Source organism: Mustela nivalis (genome assembly GCF_964662115.1).
Source record: "Mustela nivalis genome assembly, chromosome: 17".
Taxonomy (NCBI): domain Eukaryota; kingdom Metazoa; phylum Chordata; class Mammalia; order Carnivora; family Mustelidae; genus Mustela; species Mustela nivalis.
Window position 1 is genome coordinate 38,198,449 of NC_139036.1, and position 21,555 is coordinate 38,220,003.

Here is a 21,555-nt window from a genome sequence, read left to right on the forward strand (position 1 = left end):
GTCACAGGACCCCTAAGCCTCAAAGTGAGTCATCAGCCCAACACCCTGAACCCCTCTTCTGTTTCACTCGTGCCGAAGGAGCCTCAAACGGCTGAAGGCAACCTGAGCTTCTGCCTCAAAGGAAGTATCATGGCCTCAGGGGGCCGCATTCCCTCCCTGAGTGCCCAGCCCTGCGAGGGAGCCATTCAGCGGCCCCAGGGATGATGCTGAGAGCAGGTCCCAGGTGTCATCTAAGCCGCCCGACCTCACCCCTATCCCAGAGATCGGGGGGTTCATACCCGACAAAGAGAAGCACCATGTGTTGTTCGTGTTTTGCTATGAAGCACGGGCAGCAGCTTCACTTGGACAATAGCCCCTCATCTTTGCAAAGTGTTTCCTAGTCCGCACCCCACTGGGGCTTGGCCTGGCCAGTCCTTCCTCCTGCAAAGCCAGCGGCTCCCAGATGATGGACTCATGGTGAGGTCAGCAAATCCCATCAGCATTGACCCCTTGTCTTAGATTTACAGAGAAGTTGCAAAGCTAGGACAGGGGGTTCCCATATCCCCCCTCACCCAGCTTCCCCCAACGTTAATGTTTCATAAAACCACATCCTTGTAGTAAGGCGAGGAAGTTAACATTGGGCTGATACCAGGAACTCAAGTCCAGACTGCAACTTGGATTTCCCTGATGTTTTCACTAGGCGTCATTGTTCTGTTCTAGGACCTACATTCCACTTAATGTCTTACTTATTTTTCAGGGAAGGGCTTCTTTTTAATTTTTTTAAATTTTTAAATTTTTTATTTTATAAAGATTTTATTTGTTTATTTGACAGAGGTCACAAGTAGGCAGAGAGGCAGGCAGAGAGAGAGGAGGAAGCAGGCTTCCCGTTGAGCAGAGAGCACAATGCAGGGCTCTATCCCAGGACACTGGGATCATGACCTGAGCCGAAGGCAGAGGCTTTAACCCACTGAGCCACCCAGGCCCCCCCAGGGCTTCTTTCTTAAAAAAAGATTTTGTTTGGGCGCCTGGGTGGATCAGTCAGTTAAGCATCTGCCTTCAGCTCAGGTCATGATCTCAGGGTCCTGGGATGGAGACCCACACCAAGCTCCCTGCTCAGCAGGGAGCCTGCTTCTCCCTCTCCTTCTGCCTGCCACTCCCCTTGCTTGTATCTCTGTCTCTGTCAAATAAATAAATTAAATTGAAAAATAAATTTAAAAAAATAAATTTATTTTAAAAATAAATTTTTAAATTTAAAAATAATAAATACATAAAATCTTTTAAAAATTTAAATAATAAAAAATACATAAAATCTTTTTTAAAAAAGATTTTATTTATTTGAGAGAGAACAAGAAGGGGGAGGGGCAGAGAGACCAGCTGAGTGGGGAGTCCCATGCTCAGAGGGGAGCCCCATGCTCAGCAGGGACCACCACACAGGGCCCAATCCCAGGACCCTGAGATCGTGACCCATGACCTGAGCCAAAGTAAGACGCTCAACTGACTAAGCCTCCCAGGTGTCCCCAGGGAAGGGCTTCTATGTGGAGTTAGTACGTCTAGGACACCATGGCCACCTAGAAGACATTTCATGAGTATAGACAGTAGCACTGACAGAAACATGACAAGGAATACAAATCTGATTCCTGAGTAAGTCCCTACTCCAGTGACTCTGTCCCCTCTATTGACCTGCCACCAGAGAACTGGCTGGTTGTCCTTGAGGTCTGGATTGCATGAGGGGCTCAGGGTTATCACCATCACTGGCTCACTGACGACCTGTCAAGAAAGTCTTGACTGCTCCACTCTTGCAGAACCTCTGTTTCTGTCTCTCTGTTGCTTTGTTTCATGACTGCCAGTCAGCCCAGGGCTCACCTTGTCCAGGTTTTATCAAGAACTTCTGCTGGGACACCTGAGTGGCTCGGTGGGTTAAAGCCTCTGCCTTCGGCTCAGGTCATGATCCTAGGGTCCTGGGATCGAGCCCCGCATCGAGCCCTGCATTGGGCTCTCTGCTCAGCAGGGAGCCTGCTTCCTCCACTCTTTCTCTCTGCCTGCCTCTCTGCCTACTTGTGATCTTGGTCTGTCAAATAAATAAATAAAATCTTTAAGGAAAAAAAAAAAAAGAACTTCTTCTGCAGGGGCAGTCTTCTGGTAAACCTGTTCATGACACTTGAATATTTTCAGTCTCTGAACTCACCCTAAGGGGACCAGTCACATAGCCCTCCCCAGATGTCCTTGTCTCTTCCAGTTCTTCCGTTGGCCTCTAAGACCTTGATCATCTGACCAGAAGCTGAATTGCTTCCCAGGATCAGAGAGGAAGGAATTCCCTTTCCTGCTGACTTTTAGGTCACCCGAGAAGGGCAGTTCCCAGAGAAAGGGGAATCACTGGGATGCAGACATTCAGACGTGATCAGGGCCTGAGTTGGGGAAGTGGAGTCAGGATGGAGAGGAGGTGATGAGTTGGAGAGATAATTAAGAAGTAACATTTTCAGGGGCGCCTGGGTGGCTCAGTGGTTTGGGCTGCTGCCTTCGGCTCGGGTCATGATCTCAGGGTCCTGGGATCGAGCCCCGCATCGGGTCATGATCTCAGGGTCCTGGGATCGAGCCCCGCATCGGGCTCTCTGCTCCGCAGGAAGCCTGCTTCCCTCTTTCTCTCTCTCTCTCTCTGCCTGCCTCTCTGCCTACTTGTGGTCTCTGTCTGTCAAATAAATAAAATCTTTAAAAAAAAAAAAAAGAAGTAACATTTTCAGGGCTTAAAGATTGCTTGAACGTTGGCAGGATAGGAAGGAAATGTCACACGTGACTTCAAGTTTCTGTCTGGGATGACTGAAGGAATGGGGGTGTCACTCATCAGAAGGCCCTTCTCAACAGGTGATTCTAGGTGATTCCCCTTGGCTTCTCCTCCCTCCGCTTTGGCCCTGCTGAAAACCACTGGAGGTGACAGCTGGTAATACGGAAGGAGGTGAGTCCGAGGAGGATGACAATGTGGGGCAGCATGGGAAGAGGTCAGCGATGGAGCTTGGAGAACATCAGTGACTCAGGATTAAGTAGAGAAGGATGGGCCATGGACAGGACCAAGTAGGGAGGGTCATGGTGTGAGGAGGCTAAGCAGAGACCGGGCCATCGAAATTCTAATGATTCTGAGCCATAAAGTGATCCAAGTCAGGAAAAGGACTCTTGATTTCCCGGTCAACAAACAAACAAACAGCTGAATCGTTTTTAAATTCTGTCACCTTCCGTCCATGCTCCATATGCACCAGAGTCCCTGGGTGGGATCCCTGGGCCTTAGAAGGAAAAGAGGGGAAGAAGGGAACTGCTGTCTGGTTAATTCAGGGCTCAGCACTTAGGACTTGGAGCTGCCCACAGCTAGAAATCCTTCTTAGTGGATCAGGCAGCCCAGCACCCCCAACCCTCCACCCCCCCCAACCTCTCACCTCCCCCACCCCGTCTTCCGGGTGTTATCCTTGTAACCTGGAGGAGTTGGGGGTGGGGAGGGGAATAGGCTGCTTAGCATCTTGGTGACTTAGGCAGAGGATATTACCCAACCCTGATCTCAGTGCCTCTAGGAAAATCAGTCCAAGCCCCCCTGGCCTGCCCCTACCCCAATTCCCTACCTGAGCTTGGGGCCTGGAAACAAGACCAGTTTTATGGGTGCTTTCAACCTGTGCTGTCCCATAGGGCCTCCTACTGAGAAGGGCCCCGCGCTTGGTGTAACACTTTCCTTGAAACTTTTTAAAAAGATTTTATTTATTCTTTTTTTTAAATAAGATTTTATTTTATTCTTAAATTTTTTAAAAAAGATGTTATTTATTCATTTGAGAGAGAGAGAATGGGGCACGAGCGTCGTGGGGAGAGGCAGAGAGAGAGGAAGAAGCCGACTCCCCGCTGAGCAGGGAGCGTGATGCTGGGCTGAATCCCAGGACCAGGAGATCATGACCTGAGCTGAAGGCAGAGGCTTAACCACTGAGCCACCCAGGTGCCCACTTTGCTTGAAATTCTTAATGATTTTTGAACAGGAGCCCCACATTCTCACTTTGCTCGGGGCCCCCCATATTCCATATCTGGTCCTGTGTAGGGAGGCAGAGGCTCCAGACTGATGGAGGAGGCAGGATGCTTACTGAGGAGCAGAGTTCAAGGAGAGGTTCAAAATAACACCCCGATCACCTACTCCCCGCCCTCCTCCCTGATCTCTGAGGGTTACAAGAGGAGGTGGGGGAGGCAACTCTGAAGTGGTTTCTTAACATGCCCTTGGCCCCTCTGTCTTCTGAGTCCCTAATGTGTCCCCTGTACTCCCTCGCCTATTGCTTTTCGTCTTACACCCTACTTTATTTTATTATTATTAATCCATTAACAGACAAGACCTACAGATTTATTTCTTCTTGGACACACCCACCATGTACACCCTACTTTTTTTTTTAATTTTTTTTTTAAGATTTCATTCATTCATTTGACAGAGAGAGAGATCACAAGTAGGCAGGCAGAGAGAGTGGGGGAAGCAGTCTCCCCGCCGAGCAGAGAGCCCGATGTGGGGCTCGGTCCCAGGACCCCGAGACCACGACCCGAGCTGAAGGCAGAGGCTTTAACCCACTGAGCCACCCAGGTGCCCCTACACCCTATTTTAGTCCTCATTTTATCAGCCCAGATTTCAAGCACCCTGAAGGCTGAAGTCGAGTCTCTGATTTATGTATTTCTGGCAACTTGAGCACAGGTGCGTGTTAAATGACTGTGTGTATCCCGTAATTTATAGACTTTGTATGTGTCTGGCATTGTGATAAGTGTTGTATCCACATTATCTCAGGCACCAACGAATACACAAAGAAGATAATAAACCGACAACTCTGCGAATCAAGCATGAGGGAGAGAGAGGCCAGGCAAGGCACAGACCTGGCTTCCCTGGTGGCTTGGCCCTCTGCCCTCTCCTGGTGACTCTGGTCAATGACAACGTAGGACAGACACTACCTTCTGGAAACTGCTGCCTTTGGGGGGACCTTCCTGTGAATAAAGGCCTTGGGAGGGGCCCCTCAGACTGTTGGAGGAGAGAGAGGTTCTTTCCTGAGCTAGCAGGGATAGAAAAAGATAGAAATGTGGAGAGGCTCTCAGAGAATCTTGACCTAGGAGGGGAAGGACAGCGTGGGCTGAGGTGGGAGTGGCAAGTTTGTAAATGTTTTCCTAACTGTGGGTTGAGACAAGAGTTATGAAATCAATGTAGTGATTTTACTGAAGTTAGTGAGTTATGAAACATATTTAGTAGATCGAGACCAGGCTTTAGAAATCGTCCCACACCTCTCAGTGACAATGACCTTTGAGCACCCCCAGAAGACTTCCACGCATGAGACGATCAGAATTCCTCAGCCTGTTCTGCAGGAATTGTTAGAAAGTTCTTCCCACTGCTGCTCTAACTTCCAGCCACAGGTTCTCATTCCCTGCCTCTGTTGCTACCCTTCAAGTTTTGTTTTCCTCCCCCCACAAAAGCAGGTGTTTCTTTTCTCCGGAGCCTGAGCTTCTGTAGTCCTCACTATTCTGATTCTTTCTAGCAGTTACCATTATAGAGCCTATCTTGGCTCAGGTGCAGAGAAGAGGACTCTTGCTTACGATTTTACTAGTTCCTGCCCCCACTGCTATGCAAAAAGCACAGCTGCTGTCCCTTTTCCTTTACAAATGAGGCTCCTAATATTTCTTCCCAGATTTATTGGGATGTAATTGACATGTATGATCATATAAGTTTAAGGTGTACAACAAAGTGATGTATTTCACATGTGAATTGTGAAATGATTACCACAATAAGTTTAGTTAACCTTTCCATCACCACATAGTTACGATTTCAGAACATCCGAATTGCTTACCCAAATGCACCCAGACAGCTAGTGACAGGATGATATTCATCAGCGTTCTCCTGCAATGCCCAGGATTGAACCTGATCCTTAGAATGCCCTTGGGCTGGCTCAGGGTAGAGGATCTCTATCCTGACTCCCCAGTCTGTGGACAAACTTTTTTTTTTTTTTTTAAGATTGTATTTATTTATTTGACAGACAGAGATCACAAGTAGGCAGAGAGGCAGGCAGAGAGAGACAAAGAAGCAGGCTCCTCGCCAAGCAGAGAGCCCAATGCAGGGCTCGATCCCAGGACCCTGGGATCATGACCAGAGACGAAGGTAGAGACTTTAACCCACTGAGTCACTCAGGCACCCCACCATTATGTGCATTTTAACAAATTTTTGTCTTAAATAAGCTCTGTAACCTCCACCCAGGACAAGAAATAAAATAATACCAGTACAGGGTATCTGGCTGGCTCTGTCCATAGAGCTCATGACTCTTACTCTTGGGATCCTGAGTTCAGCCCTGCACTGGGCATAGAGATTACTTTAAAAAATAATAATAATACCACTACCCCCAGAAGACTGTTGTTGACCCTTTTCCAATCATGGCCCTCTCTCTTCTCCAAAGATCCTGGATATTCTCACTCACATGGGTATTTTTGCTTTGCCTGATAGTTGTACCGTCTAAGTTTACAGTTCTAAACAATATACAGTAGTTATTTTTGCCTTTTTAGCAATTTTATATAAATGGAGTCATATATTATTTACTCCATTGTATCTGCCTTCTTCTGCTCAATACTTTTTTAAAAAGAAGACCCATCCATTTTGTTGCTGTATAATATTCTTTCGTATGGCCTTACAATAAATTATTTATCCATTGTACTGCTGGACATTTAAATTCTTTCCCATTTTTGGCTATCATGTTGTCAAAACCACTCTTATACATGTTCACCTTTCTACGGATATAGGTACAAGACTGAAATTGCTAGATTATAAGATATGAGTATCTACAGCTTCAATAGTTAACATCAAATTAGTTTCTCCAGTTTACACTCCCGTGGGAGTTCATGTTATTCTCTACTCTTAAAAAGAGTCAGCATTGTCATTCTGGTGAGTGTATAATGGTATTTCATTGACATTTTATTTTTTTTTAAGATTTTATTTATTTATTTACTTGACAAAGATCACAAGTAGGCAGAGAGGCAGAGAAAGCGAGAGATAGAGAGAGGGAAGCAGGCTCACCGCCAAGCAGAGAGCCCGATGCGGGGCTCAATCCCAGGACCCTGAGATCATGACCTGAGCCGAAGGCAGAGGCTTAACCCACTGAGCCACCCAGGCGCCCCTCATTGACATTTTAATTTGCATTTTGCTATGATTAATGATGCTTTACATATTTTCATATGTATATCAGTTATTTTTAAAAGATTTTATTATTTATTTATTTATTTGACAGAGAGAGAGAGAGCACATGGTGGGGAGGGGCAGAGAGAAACTCAAGCAGGAACACCCCCCCCCCCCAATCTCTGCTGAGCACAGAGCCCTATAGGAGGTTCCATCTCAAAACCCTGAGATCCTTATGGATATTGGGGAGGGTATGTCCTATGATGAGTGCTGTGAAGTATGTAAACCTGGCGATTCACAGACCTGTACCCCTGGGGCTAATAATACATGTTTATAAAATATATTATATTATAAAATAATACATGTTTATAAAAAAATTTTTTTAATTATTTTTTAAAAAGGGGGGCACCTGGGTAGCTCAGTGGGTTAAAGCGTCTGCCTTTGGCTAGGGTCCTGGGATCAAGCCCCGTGTTGGGATCTCTGCTCAGTGGGGAGCCTGCTTCCCTTCTCTCTCTGCCTGCCTCTCTGCCTACTTGTGATCTCTGTCTGTCAAATAAATAAATTAAATATTTTTTTAAAAACCCCGAAAACAAAACAACCCCTGAGATCACCAACTGAGCCAAAACCAAGAGCCTGAGACTTAACCCACTAAGCCACCCAGGTGCTCCTTAAGACTTTACTTTTAAGTAATCTCTACACCCAACTTGGGACTTGAACTCACAACCTCAAGGTCAAGAGTTGCATGCTCTATCCACTGAGCCAAGTCAGGTGGCCCTATGTCAGTTATTTGGGATTTCCTTTTTTTGTGCAGTGCCAGTTCAAGTGTTTGCTATTTTTCTAGTAGGTTGTCTTTATTCTTACTGATTTTTTAAAAATTTTTAATTTTATATTCTTACTGATTATTACAAGTTCTTTGCCAGTCATGCATTACAAATATCTTTTCTTATTCTGAGGCTTGTCTTTTCACTTTCTTACTGGTTTTTTTTTTATATGAAGAACAGAATATCATATTAATATAGTGATGTAGACTAAGCTTTTAGAACTTTTTGTGTCTTGTTTAAGAGGACTTTCCCTACCCTGAGGTCATAAAGATATTCTCTTATGTCCTCTTCCAAAAGCTTTATTGCTTTTCCCTTCCCGTTAAGGTCTATGATTCACATGGAATGTATTTCTGTCTTTAGTGTAAGTTGGAAGGAATCTGATATCATACTTTTCCATTTGGACACCCAATTCTCCCAGAATAATTTTTTGAAAAGTAGATTCTTTCCTCTCCTGCTCTGCTGTGCTACTTTGTCCTGAATCATTTGTCCAAATACGTGTGGGGCTGTATCCGGCCCACCCCCTTATGTGCCATTGGCATGTTTGTCTCTCCTGCACCAGGACCACACTATCTTAATTGCTATAGTTTATAGCTGACAATAACCTTTAATGTCTGGTAGGCAAGCCCTCCCACCTCTCATGCCTACGTATTTTCGAGGCTGGGATCTTTCATACACACAAATCCATTCAAACGTATTTGCAGGGTGTGGGGGCGGAGGGGTGGGGAGGAGGGGTGCTCAGGGGAAATCGGAGCGAGGATCCTGTTTCCATGGCATCCTCCCAAGGGGCGGGCACGTAGAGCCACAGTGCCAATCACCCTGTGGGGAGATCACAAATGCGTCAATGGGCTCCCTCGTCACTCATCCCAGGGGGCCAGACAGCTCTCAAAAAACCCAGATACAACTCAAAAGAAGACAGCACTCCAAGCGCGCCTCTTCCCCTCCATCCCAGAGACACACCCCTGCCTGCAAATCAGGCGCGGCTGGCCAGCTCCTAAAATACCAGTCCTGGACAGATTCTCCAGGAGACGTGCTCAGCCCTGTGGTGAACCCCATAGAGATTCCTACCCTCTAAAGGATCAACACCCCATCCACGGGGTGAGAAACCGCGTGCGGAGATCCCCTGACCGGCTGGCACGGCCTTAAGAACCCACATGGACAACCTCACTGCCTACTGCCTGAAACAGACCCACTTCACCATCTGACCGCCTAGACTCACAGGCGGACTGGCCCCAAACACACTCTCCTCTGCCCAAACACACTGCCCTCTCTCCTATGTTTCCCGCGCCCCTTGGCTCCGCCCAGCATTTCATTCCGGGTTGATAAAGGAATAACTGATCGCACTCTGCACATCAGCCAATAGGAAGAAGGGACTCCCAGCAGCAGGAGGAGGGAGGTGTCGGAGTCCCGAAGGCCTTGGTCCCAAGCAGGCTCACCCGGTTGCTGGGCTTCCTCCGCCCTCCTGTTCAAGGTAAAGTCACTCTCGGTCTCCACCAACACTTTTCCGCCCGGACTCTCACGCATGCGCACTGAGACTCACAGGCCGGACCTAAACGAAAGGAGGAGGGACCCTAAACCGCGATCCCTTAGGTCAAGGGGGTAACGGCACAGCCCAAAGTGGCCGCCGCCGCCAGCAGTCCACAAAACAGTAATTGTAGAACCAAAAGGCTCGAAGAGGTCCCACCGAGATTTGAACTCGGATCGCTGGATTCAAAGTCCAGAGTGCTAACCATTACACCATGGGACCTGCTGGCGACTTGAGGCGGCCGGGAGGCTTCTCAAGCCACATGGCACGCTGAACAGCCTTCCCAGAGCGGCGGCGGAGGAGGCCCGGTTCCCCCGGCCCGGGCTGGGCGCTGTGGGCCCAAGGCCGCTCAGGCGGGCGGAAACAGCAAGGGCTGCCGCGGCCCCGATGTGGCCAGTGCCGGGGTGTCACCTCTTGTCGCCGATCTTCCTGCTCTTCTCCCGAGGTCCTGACCTGCGCCCGGGGAAGCCGGGAGCACGGCGGGCTGGGGGCGGAGACGGCCGGCGGTGGCCCCTGCCGGGAGCGGAAGGCGGCGCGCACGCAGCCGGGCTCCGGACTCGTTTATTTATTTATTTCCACAAAACGCTCTCTGCGTGGTCCCTGTGGCCAAGCGGGGAGGGAAGCGGGCTGGTAGGTGCCAGGACAGCGGTTCAAAGCCCGGGTCTCTTTAGTGGGAGCGATTGGGTCGCGGACTTGAAACCACGGCTTTCTGCGGAAACCTCTGTAGAGGGACCCTTGGTGGACCCTACGGTAGTGGGTGGTACATTTCAACCTGTAGGTATTGATGAGTGGGGGACAATCAGACCGTTTTGGAGTTTTTCCAGGTTTTTAACCTTTTATAAGATTTGACTCAGCAGTTTCACTTTTGTAACTTTATCCTAAAGGACGAGGACCAGTGCCAAGTGTTCAAGGATGTTCTCAGCGGTGATGTTCACAATGGTAAAGAAGAGAATATAAAAGCGAAAATCAATTTAGTAAATATTGACAATATCTATATGATCAATACTGTGCAGGAATTTAGAGGATGAGTTTTTATTGTATTGACATTATTTTGATGTATAGGACTACATTGATTTATTGTATTGACATGAAAAGAGCGATAGGTCTACCCAGATGGAACCAACACCAAAAATCTACTTACCAGTTAGTATGCATAATAAAGTCTCACTTTTCTACAAACAGAAAAACTTCATACATGTGTAATAGACATTTGTCATTTATTTGTGCCATCACATCTGACTGGCTGCCTTTCTTGAGGGATCCAACATGGTGTGGGTCTGGGTGACAGCACAGTGACTGTATGTCCTTTAGCCTGGCCAGCTGGACTTGGAATCCAACGCGACTGATGCCCAGAAATGGGGACATTTTAGAATTTGTTCTGCTCCTCGTGGTAGCTGTGATACCCAGTGTCTCAAGGGCAGTGACAGCAGCCGTGCCTTCTCAACTGGCAGCAGAAGCTGGGTCCTAATCAGACTGCCCTGGATCCTGACCTTGGCTGGGTTCCTGGTTGCTTAGGTCCCCTTAGTTCTTGTCTGTTTTCTTGAGTTGCTTTCCCTCATGCTATGAGCTATCCGACTTTCTTCCAAGGAGTACAGTTCCTGTTTAAATTACCCGAATCTGTTTCTTTTCTTCTGTCAAAAACCTGCTTGGGTGCGCCTGGGTGGCTCAGTGGGTTAAGCCTCAGGCTTCAGCTCAGATCATGATCTCAGGGTCTTGCGATCTAGCCCGGCATTGGGCTCTCTGCGCACCACCAGCACCCCCGCCCCCCGGCCTACTTGTGATCTCTGTCAAACAAATAAATAAAATCTTAAAAAGAAAAAAAAAAACCTGCTTAGCTCAAATCCAAAAAGGTCTGCTGTGGACAGATATCCCTGGGAAATACATTTATAAGGCCCCTTTCTTACAGTTTATGATTTACTGTATTGCTTGAGAAAGTATTTGATAACTCTTGTATATTGTCAGAAGAAACATTAAAACTTTTCCATTTCGAGGAGTGAACCAAACTCCCATTGCATTCCCATGGTGAGATAAGGGTGTCTCTTCATTAGGCTGGAGTAACAACACCGAATCGACTTGATATCAAATGGCTTTAGTCTCTCGTTTCCCATCTATATCCTTCTTTCAAGCGCTCTGTACCCATGAAGGTGTATTGAAATTAATTTTCAGAAGCTACGTAGAAATCCTACAGAACTGTGATTATGCCCTTTGAAAGTGTACAGGAGGTAGTTCCTTCTGTCTAGTAGGAAGACTTCTCCCTCCTCCCAATACTAGTTCTTCCTTTCCAGTTCCCTCCATCTTCTCAGCTTGAAACATCTTACCTGCCCAAATGAGACCCTTCACTGAAATCTCCACTCGTGAATTCCTCAAGTTACGCAGAAGGATCCTCTGCCTGATCGCTCTTGTCATTACCTGCTGGAGTTATAGGTGTTTTTATTCTGTGGCTCAGTCTCTCCCCTCTCCCCTCCTTCCATGTCCCCTTTGGTTGGACTGTGAATTGCTCTGGGGTCAAGGCCCAGGACTGGCTGATTTATAAATGTGGCTAGTGCCATACCAGAACTCAGGAGGGAGAAAGAACATTCTTTTTTTTTTTTTTTTTTTTAAATATTTTATTTATTTATTTGACAGAGAGACACAGCGAGAGAGGGGACACAAGTAGGGGAGTGGGAGAGGGAGAAGCAGGCTTCTCCCTGAGCAGGGAGCCTGATGTGGGACTCAATTCCAGGACACTGGGATCACGACCTGGGCTGAAGGCAGACGCCCAACGATTGAGCCATCCAGGTGCCCCAAGAACATTCTTTTTAACTTCACATTGGTTATTTTTGAGACAACAGAGCAAACAGAGACAATATGTAATCCCTCTGCCTGCCCATCACTCGTTTCTTTTAACATAAATCCGTAATGCATGACACCCCAGAGATGGCATCCCATGAAGGCTCTGAGCACAGACCCTCAGCCTCCACAAGGGGGCTCCTCACGCGTGGGGAAATCTGGGCTCTGTGGGAGGCGGGGTTTGCCTGGCTTCAGCGGTGCCACCCGGGATTGAGGGCTGAACAGAGGCAGAGAGTGGCCCAGAAAGTTTAATGAGGTCAGAGGTTAAGAAAAGACAGCTCAAGGGGCGCCTGGGTGGCTCAGTGGGTTAAAGCCTCTGCCTTCAGCTCAGGTCATGATTCCAGAGTCCCGGGATCCAGCCCCGCATCAGGCTCTCTGCTCAATGGGGAGCCCGCTTCCCCATCCCCCCCCCACCACGTCCGCCCCCCCCCCCCCCGCGCCTCTGCCTGCTTGTAATCTCTGTCTGTCAAATAAATAAATAAAATCTTTAAAAAAAAAAAAAAAAAGACAGTTGAAGTCCGGGATTAGGGAGTTTCAAGGTATTCTCCCAAATTTCCTGTGAGCCTGTAAATGGCTAGCGAATGGGACAATAGATACAGTAATGCTCTGCGTGAAGTGGAAAGAATTCAGGTTCACTGTCAAATCCAAGTCAGTTTCCTTTACCCATGCTGATGCTGCTCACAGCTAGCTGCAATAGAATCAACCTTGCTCTGTGTCCTTGCCACACAGGACAGATGAATGTGCCACAAATCCCCTACTTTGCCTTGGGAGCCCCAGCTATGCCAGACAAGCCATAAGCGCCACCTTGTGCCAGGCGACATGTGAGGCCCTGAGTCTCTGAGCGTCCCACCCTGCCCCTTGCTCTGGGCTTGGCATTACAGAGGCTCTGACAGGGCAATCTGGCTGCTTACTTTCTTTGAACAAAGCAGCATCTACATTTATCCTTTTCTTGAAAGTTTTCACTTTCTCCTCTTGAAATAATTATTTTATCTTTTCAGATTATAAAGGTGAAGCATTTATTATGGAAAATGTAGAAAATACAGCACAGCAGAAAGAATTTTAAATAACTATAATTCCAACAAACACTTTTTTTAAAAGTTTATTTTCTTTAGTAATCCCTCCACAAATGTGGGGCTCGAACCCACGTACCTGAGATCAAGAGTTCCATGCTCTTCTGGCTGAGCCAGCCAGGCCCTCCCCAACAAGCACCTTTGACACTTGATTTTTTTTTTTCCACTTTCTGTTTTAAAATTCATTTTTATGTAGTCTTCATTGTAAAGTTTTATGTTCTGTTTTTGTGCTTAATATCACAATGGCATGTTACTTAAAAACCTTGTTTCTTAAAAAAAACAAACACCTTGTTTCTTCTTTCCTTAAAAAGTTGAAAGTATTACGTGGGTAATACATGAGCACAATACAAAATTCACATGGTTTAAAAGGAAATGCACAGACAAAACTTCTTGACTATAATTTTTTAAAAAATATTTTATTTATTTATTTGACAGACAGGGATCACAAGCAGGCAGAGAGGCAGGCAGAGAGAGGAGGAAGCAGGCTCCCCGCTGAGCAGAGAGCCCGACATGGGGCTAGATCCTAGGATCCTGGGATCATGACCTGAACTGAGGGCAGACATCCGAAGGACAGAGCCACCCAGACACCCCTTGACTATAATTTTCTGCTCTCAGAGGCAATTTCTGATGCTCTCCTTCTAGAGATATTTTATCCTTACACAAATATACATGAATATGCATACTCCTTTCTTTTTCCCACCTTTTAAAAAGTAAGCCTTGTGCCCAACGTGGGGATTGAACTCACAACCTTGAGATCAGGAGTCTTATGCTTTACTCACCAAGCCAGCCAGGCACCCCATCTTCCTTTTCTTTTAAAAAAAGTAGAAACACTGGGGGCACCTTGGTGGCTCAGTGAGTTAAAGCCTCTGCCTTCAGCTCAGGTCATGATCCCAGGATCCTGGGATGGAGCCCAGCATTAGGCTCTCTGCTCAGCAGGGAGCCTGCTTCCCCGCCCCCCTTACTTGTGATTTCTGTCTGTCAAATAAATAAATAAAATCTTTAAAAAAAAAAAAAAAACTAGAAACACTGTTCCACACTTTGTTTTACTCACTTAGCACTGGATCTTGAAGACTGTTCCATAATAGAATAAAAATCTAATTAAATGGTATTTTATTGAGATGTCATTTACATAAAGTAAGCACAAACCATTTCCCTGATAGCTAATGATGTTGAACCTCTTTTTTACATGCTCCCTAGCCATTCGGATGTCTTCTTTTCTAAGTGCTTCTTCAAGTATTTTGCCCATTTAGAACAACTGCCCTTATCTTATTGATTTATAGGAATTCTTTGTATATCTGGGATATGCATCCTTTTGCCAAATATTTGTATTACAGATCTTTTCTTTTCCCAGTCTGTAGCTTTTCTTTCTTTCTTTTTTTTTTTTTTTAACATTTTATTTATTTATTTGCCAGTGAGAACAGGAACACAAGCTGGGGGAGTGAGAGAGGGAAATCAGGCTTCTTGCCCAGCGGGGAGCCCGATGCGGGGCTTGATCCCAGGACCATGGGAACATGACCCAAGCTGAAGGTAGATGCTTAATGACTGAACCACCCAGGTGCCCCTTCTTTTCACTTTCTTTTTTTTTTTTTTTTCTTTTTTTCTTTTCACTTTCTTAATAGTGTCCTTTGATTGGCAGAAGGCATTAGTTTAATTTCAACCAAATCAAATATATCCTTTTGTTTTTCTTTTATGAGTCATGCCTTCTGTGTCCTTGCATGCAGAGAGCTGGGATCCTTTGCCAAGCACACGGGATAGGAGAGGGACAGATTATTCAGTTACATAATTAAAACTTTGGTAATCTCTTGGTAAAATTTCAAGTGGGAGAAGAGACATACATTTTGTATGGGAAACTTGTTTGAAGCCAGAGCAGGAAGGCTGAAGGGCATGAGGCCCGCTGGAGCATCTAGGCAAAGGATTAAGAAAAAGAAAAGCTGGGGCACTTGAGTGACCCAGAAGGTTAAGCCTCTCCCTTCGTTCAGGTCATGATCCCAGAGTCCTGGGATCAAGCACCGCGTCGGGCTCCCAGCTTTGCGGAGAGCCTGCTTCTCCCTCTCCCTCTGTCTGCCACTCCCCTTGCTTGTGCCCTCTCTCTCTGTCAAATAAATAAATAAAATCTTTAAAAATAAATTTTAGGGACACCTGGGTGGCTCAGTGGGTTAAAGCCTCTGCCTTCGGCTCAGGTCATGATCCCAGGGTCCTGGGATCGAGGCCCGCATCGGGATCTCTGCTTGGCGGGGAGCCTGCTTCCTCCTCTCTCTCTTTGCCTGCCTCTCTGCCTGCTTATGATCTCTGTCTGTCAAATAAATAAATAATCTTAAAAAAATAAATAAAAATAAAAATAAATTTAAAAAAAAAAGAAAGAAAAAGAGTTGCACTCAAATATGACTCCTCTGTGAAAGTCATTCGATATATGGTTGAGTGGAAGAGATGGGGTAGAGATAGCGACCAAGTGGGAAACAGGTGATTCTGAAAATTGCTGGTGTCCAGAACAGACTCTAGAATATCAGGAATGAGAACTGGTAGGGAAAATTAGCATGCTAGCATGTTAGTGATTTCCTGCAGTAGTCTTTAGGATGGTCCCATAAGGAAAACAAGCTTCAGGCTGAAGGTGCCCTGTTTTAAAGCGGGTGTAATACGGTTTCTTTAAGAGTGGCTTGCAATCCTAGCTTCCTGGAAGTCCTGTAATTTGGAGCCTTGCAGGTCCAGAAGAGCTTAATTCTCTACCCCAAGAGAAATCACCAACGGAGACAGGAGACTTACCAGGAGACCAGGTTAAGCAAAGGACCAGCCTATTTACATTGTGATGTTTTCATTATTTTCTGTGCACAAAGAGGAAAAGCCTGGGAGCAAAGAGCCGATTGCAGTCTCTTTGTCCTTCAGAGGAAGGTTTTGAACAGCCTCAAGGCAGAGGCCATTTAACTGAGTGCCAGAGGGCAAAGGAGGCACCGAGGTGCATCCTGGGGTTACCAGAATGGGTTTCCCAGTCTCAAAGACTATGTCTAAGGAAGATTTCTGAAATTGGCTGGAAATGACAGAAAAACCTCTTAAGTTTTAAGGAATTGCTGACAAGATTTCATTAGCAATTCAATTCCCTTAAAAATCTCACTGATAACTTCCAGTGAGTTTTACCTCACGGCCATCCCTGGGCATGTGAAGGACACTAACAGGAAGTGGGCAGATAAATCTTTGACAGGCCACAGAAGGGTCACCCTTCCCCAGGGCCACTCAGATGGGGATATGGACGATAATGGACAAGGTTATCCCTCCTTGAGAGAAGAACCTGGAACTGCCAGATGGGCTGAGCAAGGCACCCCCTCCTCTTGTCAGGCTTGGAATCCCTGATCTTCCTCCTGATTTCAGCACACCTGTGGTCTGCTCCACGTCTTTACCCCACCTGACACTGTTCAACACAATTTTAAACTTGGGTCAAGTCTCTGGTACTTGTAGGTAAAAGCATTCTAATAGATAACCTTTTCATAGCGGCTTATATATACTTTCTGTCTATGAAAAATCAAAAACAGGGGCACCTGTGTGGCACAGTTAAGCTTCTGACTCTTGGTTTCAGTTCAGGTCCTGATCTCAGGGTCGTGAGATCAAGCCCCACCTCCGGCTCTGCACTCAGCACGGAGTCTGCTTGAATTTCTTTGTCCATCTACCCCTGCCCCTCTCCCACTCACGCGCTCTGTCAAATAAATAAATAAATCCAGAGAACTAACAGTTGGGGCAGGACCTTCCCGGGTGGAGGAGAGAATATCCAGAAGAAAGCTGATCCCGGTCCCATTTCCACTTCCGGCCACGCGAAACAGACACACCCACACATGCCTGGTGGCCTGCAGGTCCCTCTTTGCTGAAAGTCACAGAAGCAGTTTTCCTTTCCTGAGCCGGGGATGTGGAATGAACCGGTGGAGGGGAGACAGTGAGAGCAGGCTCGAGCTCCCCCTGGAGGCCTGTACAATGATTTACACCAACTTGTCCTGAAATTTGGGGTTTGGCCAAAGTCTCAGGAAGGATGACTTCACTGTCCTTTATTGTCACTTTCCTGTAAGGGATACTTCACTGTCCTGCAGTGTCCTGGAAGGAAACCTCTGTCGTCGGTCTGGTCTGGGCTGCTGGGTTTGTGTCTGAAATGCAAGACTGGAGGGAGGTCCGTGTGACTCTTATCGTCTGTTTCCTGATTTTTGCTTCCAAACCACCCAAGGAGAAAACTTTTTAGTTACGCTTTTCTGTTTTGAAAACAGGCAGACACACAGAATGGTCGTATTATTCGGAACACTGTGGTTATAAGTAACAGGAGCCAACTCAAATTAGGTTAAGCAAAAAGGAAGAATTATAAGGGTATAGTGTTTCACAAAATCCCAGGGCAGGACTGTAGCCAGACCTCAGGAAAGAACCAGAAGGCTGTCAAGAGGCTCTTGTTTCAGCTCCTCTTTGTGCATATGTTGCTTTTTTCTTTTCCTTTTTTTTTTTTTTTTCTTGGCTGAAGGCTGGCTGTCTCAGCTCCTGTCACATGGTGCAAGGGACACGTCGTCAGCTCCTGAGTGTGATGTCTGAAGTCCAGCCATCCACAGAGACTTGCTTTGCAGACCCAATTCAAAAAAAATTTTTTAAAGATTTTATTTATTTATTTGACACAGAGAGACACAGCGAGAGAGGAAACACAAGCAGGGGGAGTGGGAGAGGGAGAAGCAGGCTTCTAGCTGAGCAGGGAGCCCGATATGGGGCTCGATCCCCGGACCCTGGGATCATGACCTGAGCCAAAGGCAGAGGCTTTAACCCACTGAGCCACCCAGGTGCCCCAGAGAGGATATTTCTGACTACAATATCATTTCTCCCAAATAACCCTCAAAAACCCCAAAGCCATTCCTAAGGAATGACTACGGAAGCCAACCCATACTCTACTCTTTTGCAGGAGATCCAACAGGGGATGTGCAGGTAGGTGTTCCATAAACGGTACTGCATCATACAAATAATGATTGTTATTGATGGGCTTTTGTCACCCTTCTCGGGGACTAGTCCATTTCTTTTTAAATTTTTTTTTATTTCTTTTTTAAAGATTTTATTTATTTGACACAGAGAGAGAAATCACAAGTAGGCAGAGAGGCAAGCAGAGAGAGAGAGGGGAGGAAGCAGGCTCCCTGCGGAGCAGAGAGCCCAACATGGGGCTCAATCCCAGGATCCTGGGATCATGACCTGAGCTGAAGGCAGAGGCTTTAACCCACTGAGCCACCCAGGGGCCCCGGGACTAGTCCATTTCTAATGAGCCTCTGGTGGGTATTTGTAGTAACTGAGCCCCACCCCCTGCCCCACCCACTAGCTTGTCCTAACTTCATCTCATCAGGTGGCCCACCCCCAGTTCCACTGTCTTAGGTACCCAACCCCAGTAAGCCTAGAGCTTTTCTGATGCCCAGGCACCTTCATGAAGAGCACAGGAGATGGTTCTTGAAGTAGTGGAGTGCCAGCTTGAACTGGACCTGTTCCTTGGTGTTGGTCCGAAATGCGCTGTAGGTCTTCTCCAGTGAGGCCAGCTCTGGGTCGGTCACCGGAGACCGGGCCTGGTGACCTATGATCACTTCCGGACATGACCCCACGAGCAAGCTCCCGAGCCCGTCGATAAAGAACTCTGCCAAGAGAGGGAGAGCGTAAGCTTCAGCCAGAGACCCCGGGGCCATATTCCAGGTCTGGGGGGAGAGGCAGGTGGGGAAGGGTGCGGTGTGTACCCATGGGGAAGTTGAGCGCCAGGCAAAGCCCCCTGCCCAGGCTGATGAGTGGGAAGGAAATAAGTAAGCACATTTCTCCGAGGTGTGGCCAGAGAGGCAGAAAGACCCAAAACAGCCAACTCCAGAACTGAAGGAATCAGAGGGGAGTGAGGGAGGGGACAGAGCTGCAGGGGAAGGTGTCTCACAGGGGAGCAGCAGACAGGAGATAAGAAATCACAGTGAGAGGAAGGAGGGAGGGAAGAGAGACCCTGAGCTCCCTCATTGGGGGAAAGGGAGACGAGCCCACTGTTGCCGGCAACGACCATGATCAGTGACTCGCAGCTCTTGGAAAGGACAAACTGCTGAGGTTAGTCCACGGGCCAGCACCTTCCCCACTCAGCTTGTCCCCACCTGAGTGAGCCACCCGCTGTAGGCGGGGGTCGAAGCCAACTCTCTGGAGTCGCTCCGTGTGGGCCAGGAAGAAGTTGACAACGCCACTGGTCAGCACACAGCGGGGGAAACCATCCAGGGGTCTGAAAGAGCCTGGCCTCCGGTGAAGACAGTCCCCATTCTGACTCTTCTCCAGCAACAACTTAAACTGGAACACATTTCCAAGTACACTGCCACCTACCTAACCGGTGGGCAGAGAAATGCATGTTAGAGCACATAGAATTGATATCCACGTTGCCTCTGCCAGGAAGCCTTCCTGGACTGAACCTGAGTTACAACAAGAATCACACCTGTTCTGTATCTACCCTCCATACCAGTCCTTGGGTACTCTCTTGTTGCTGTTGCAGCCACCATCTTCCAAACACCATGGCTGGGGTCTCTTGATCTTTTCATCCTGCTCACAGCAGAAAATCTCCTTGGTAGGAGCAGAAAGTGCCAAGTCCAAAGGGCACACGACTCTGCTCCACTCACCCAACAGCAAGTTCACTTTTTCCAGAAGGTAGGTCACTCCCTTTCACGAGGAGGAGCAGTGTTTGCGTGCAGACAAGCAGCCTGCATGCACACGGGTCCTTTGGTGGAGTCCCCACGGCCAGGCTTCTTGCAACAAGCCATGTGCCGTGTGTCTCAAGCTTGCCTTCCTCCCACTCCTCTGCTCCTGGCTCTCCTCCCTGAGCTGTCTGTCCACGCACTCACGGAAGATCTGTGCATTTCTACGTGTGAGCCCCAGCACAACAGGATGAGTCCTGAACCCTCATAATCCTCTAGGGTGGCTCTTAGTCGCCTCGTCACTAGTTCCTTCCTTCTTTCTTTAGCAAAGAGACCCTCCGGGTTGTTAAGTGGACTAACTGAAGAGAGCCAGCTACACCAGTAAAGACGGACTCTTTCCCATTTTCCTTGTGAGGTCTGACCATGTGTCTAAGTCCTGGCTGAAGGGATGTGAATCTTCAGAAGGGATGTCTGCAACTTCTCGCACATTCTACAAAGACAAATGCTTGTCCTTCATGTTCTCTCCCCCTTTCTTCTGGCCACGCAGCCGAGGACTATGAGGACGGCGTAGCACCAAGGGAAGGAGGCTGGTCCAGGAGGATCCTGGAAGCAAAGTCAAGGGCCAGCTTGGATTTTCACACGACGGGAGTTCTGCTTTCTACCCCACTGATGTACTGTGATCTGCTCTCTGGAAGAGTAGCTAGGAGATACCCTGGTCTTTTCTTTTTGGTATGGTTTTTTTTTTTTTTTAAGGTTTTATTTATTTGACAGAGACAGCGAGAAAGGGAACACAAGCAGGGGGAGTAGGAGAGGGAAAAGTAGGCTTCCCGCTGAGCAGGGAGCCCAATGTGGGTTTCAATGCGGGGTTCGATCTCAGGACCCTGGGATCACGACCTGAGCCAAAGGCAGACTTTTAACGACTGAGCCACCCAGGTGCCCCTAGCCAGGAGATATCTTAGTCAATACAGATGCCTTGGGGACTGTCCTCCTGGAAGAGAGAACTATGATCTCAATGCCACTGATTTTCTTATCTATTTCCTGTTTTTCTTTTCTTTTTTTTTAGAAACAGCTTTTATTGAGCTATCTTTAACACATTAAAATTGTACATATATTTTTAATCCTACATATTTAAGGTGTAGGGCTTGATGTTTTGATATGTGTAGACCACATATCTACACACTGTGAAACCCTGTGTAGTAAAACCATGTAGTGAAACCGTGATTGTGAACCACCTCAATCAAGCTAATTACCATATCCATCACCTGCATGTGTAACCATTGTGCCCTTGGCCAGAAGAGTGAAGATCTGTTCTCTTCACAGATTTCAAGAATACAATACACTATTATTAACGGTAGCTGCCTTTTTCTTTTCTATGTAGCAAATGACTTTTGATGTTCTCGTTCTTTTCTCCTTTTTTAAATGTCATGAGGCCTATGTGTGCTTTTTAGAACTTTGTACCATTTGCATATAAGGGCCTATTCAGCCAGAGCAGCCCCACCCCGGTTGAACTGCCATTTTGCTGTAAAGCTTAAATTGACCCTGCGCCCCACCAGGGGAA

The 21,555-nt window shown here is 47.2% G+C and overlaps 1 protein-coding gene and 1 long non-coding RNA gene across 3 annotated transcripts in view; both read right to left on the reverse strand.

Annotated features, from left to right (window-relative positions):
- Positions 1 to 8,528: 8,528 nt before the first annotated feature.
- On the reverse strand, positions 8,529 to 9,995 carry LOC309850652. 2 transcript variants are annotated; one of them, XR_014304377.1, is made up of 3 exons: positions 9,878 to 9,995; positions 9,378 to 9,490; positions 8,529 to 8,760 (listed from the first exon to the last, which is right to left on the reverse strand). It is a non-coding gene; the product is annotated as an uncharacterized lncRNA (long non-coding RNA). The 2 variants fall into 2 exon arrangements; XR_014304378.1 differs by having other exon boundaries at positions 9,378 to 9,989.
- Positions 9,996 to 17,965: 7,970 nt separating this feature from the next.
- B4GALNT2 (beta-1,4-N-acetyl-galactosaminyltransferase 2 (SID blood group)) overlaps positions 17,966 to 21,555 on the reverse strand; it is a 45,614-nt gene continuing 42,024 nt past the window's right edge. The window contains exons 12-13 of the mRNA XM_082704752.1: positions 19,473 to 19,692; positions 17,966 to 18,985 (exon numbers count right to left, since the gene is read on the reverse strand). Coding sequence (XP_082560878.1) covers positions 18,780 to 18,985; positions 19,473 to 19,692 — 426 coding nt within the window. The 3' untranslated portion in view covers positions 17,966 to 18,779. The remainder of the gene's footprint in view (positions 18,986 to 19,472; positions 19,693 to 21,555) is intronic.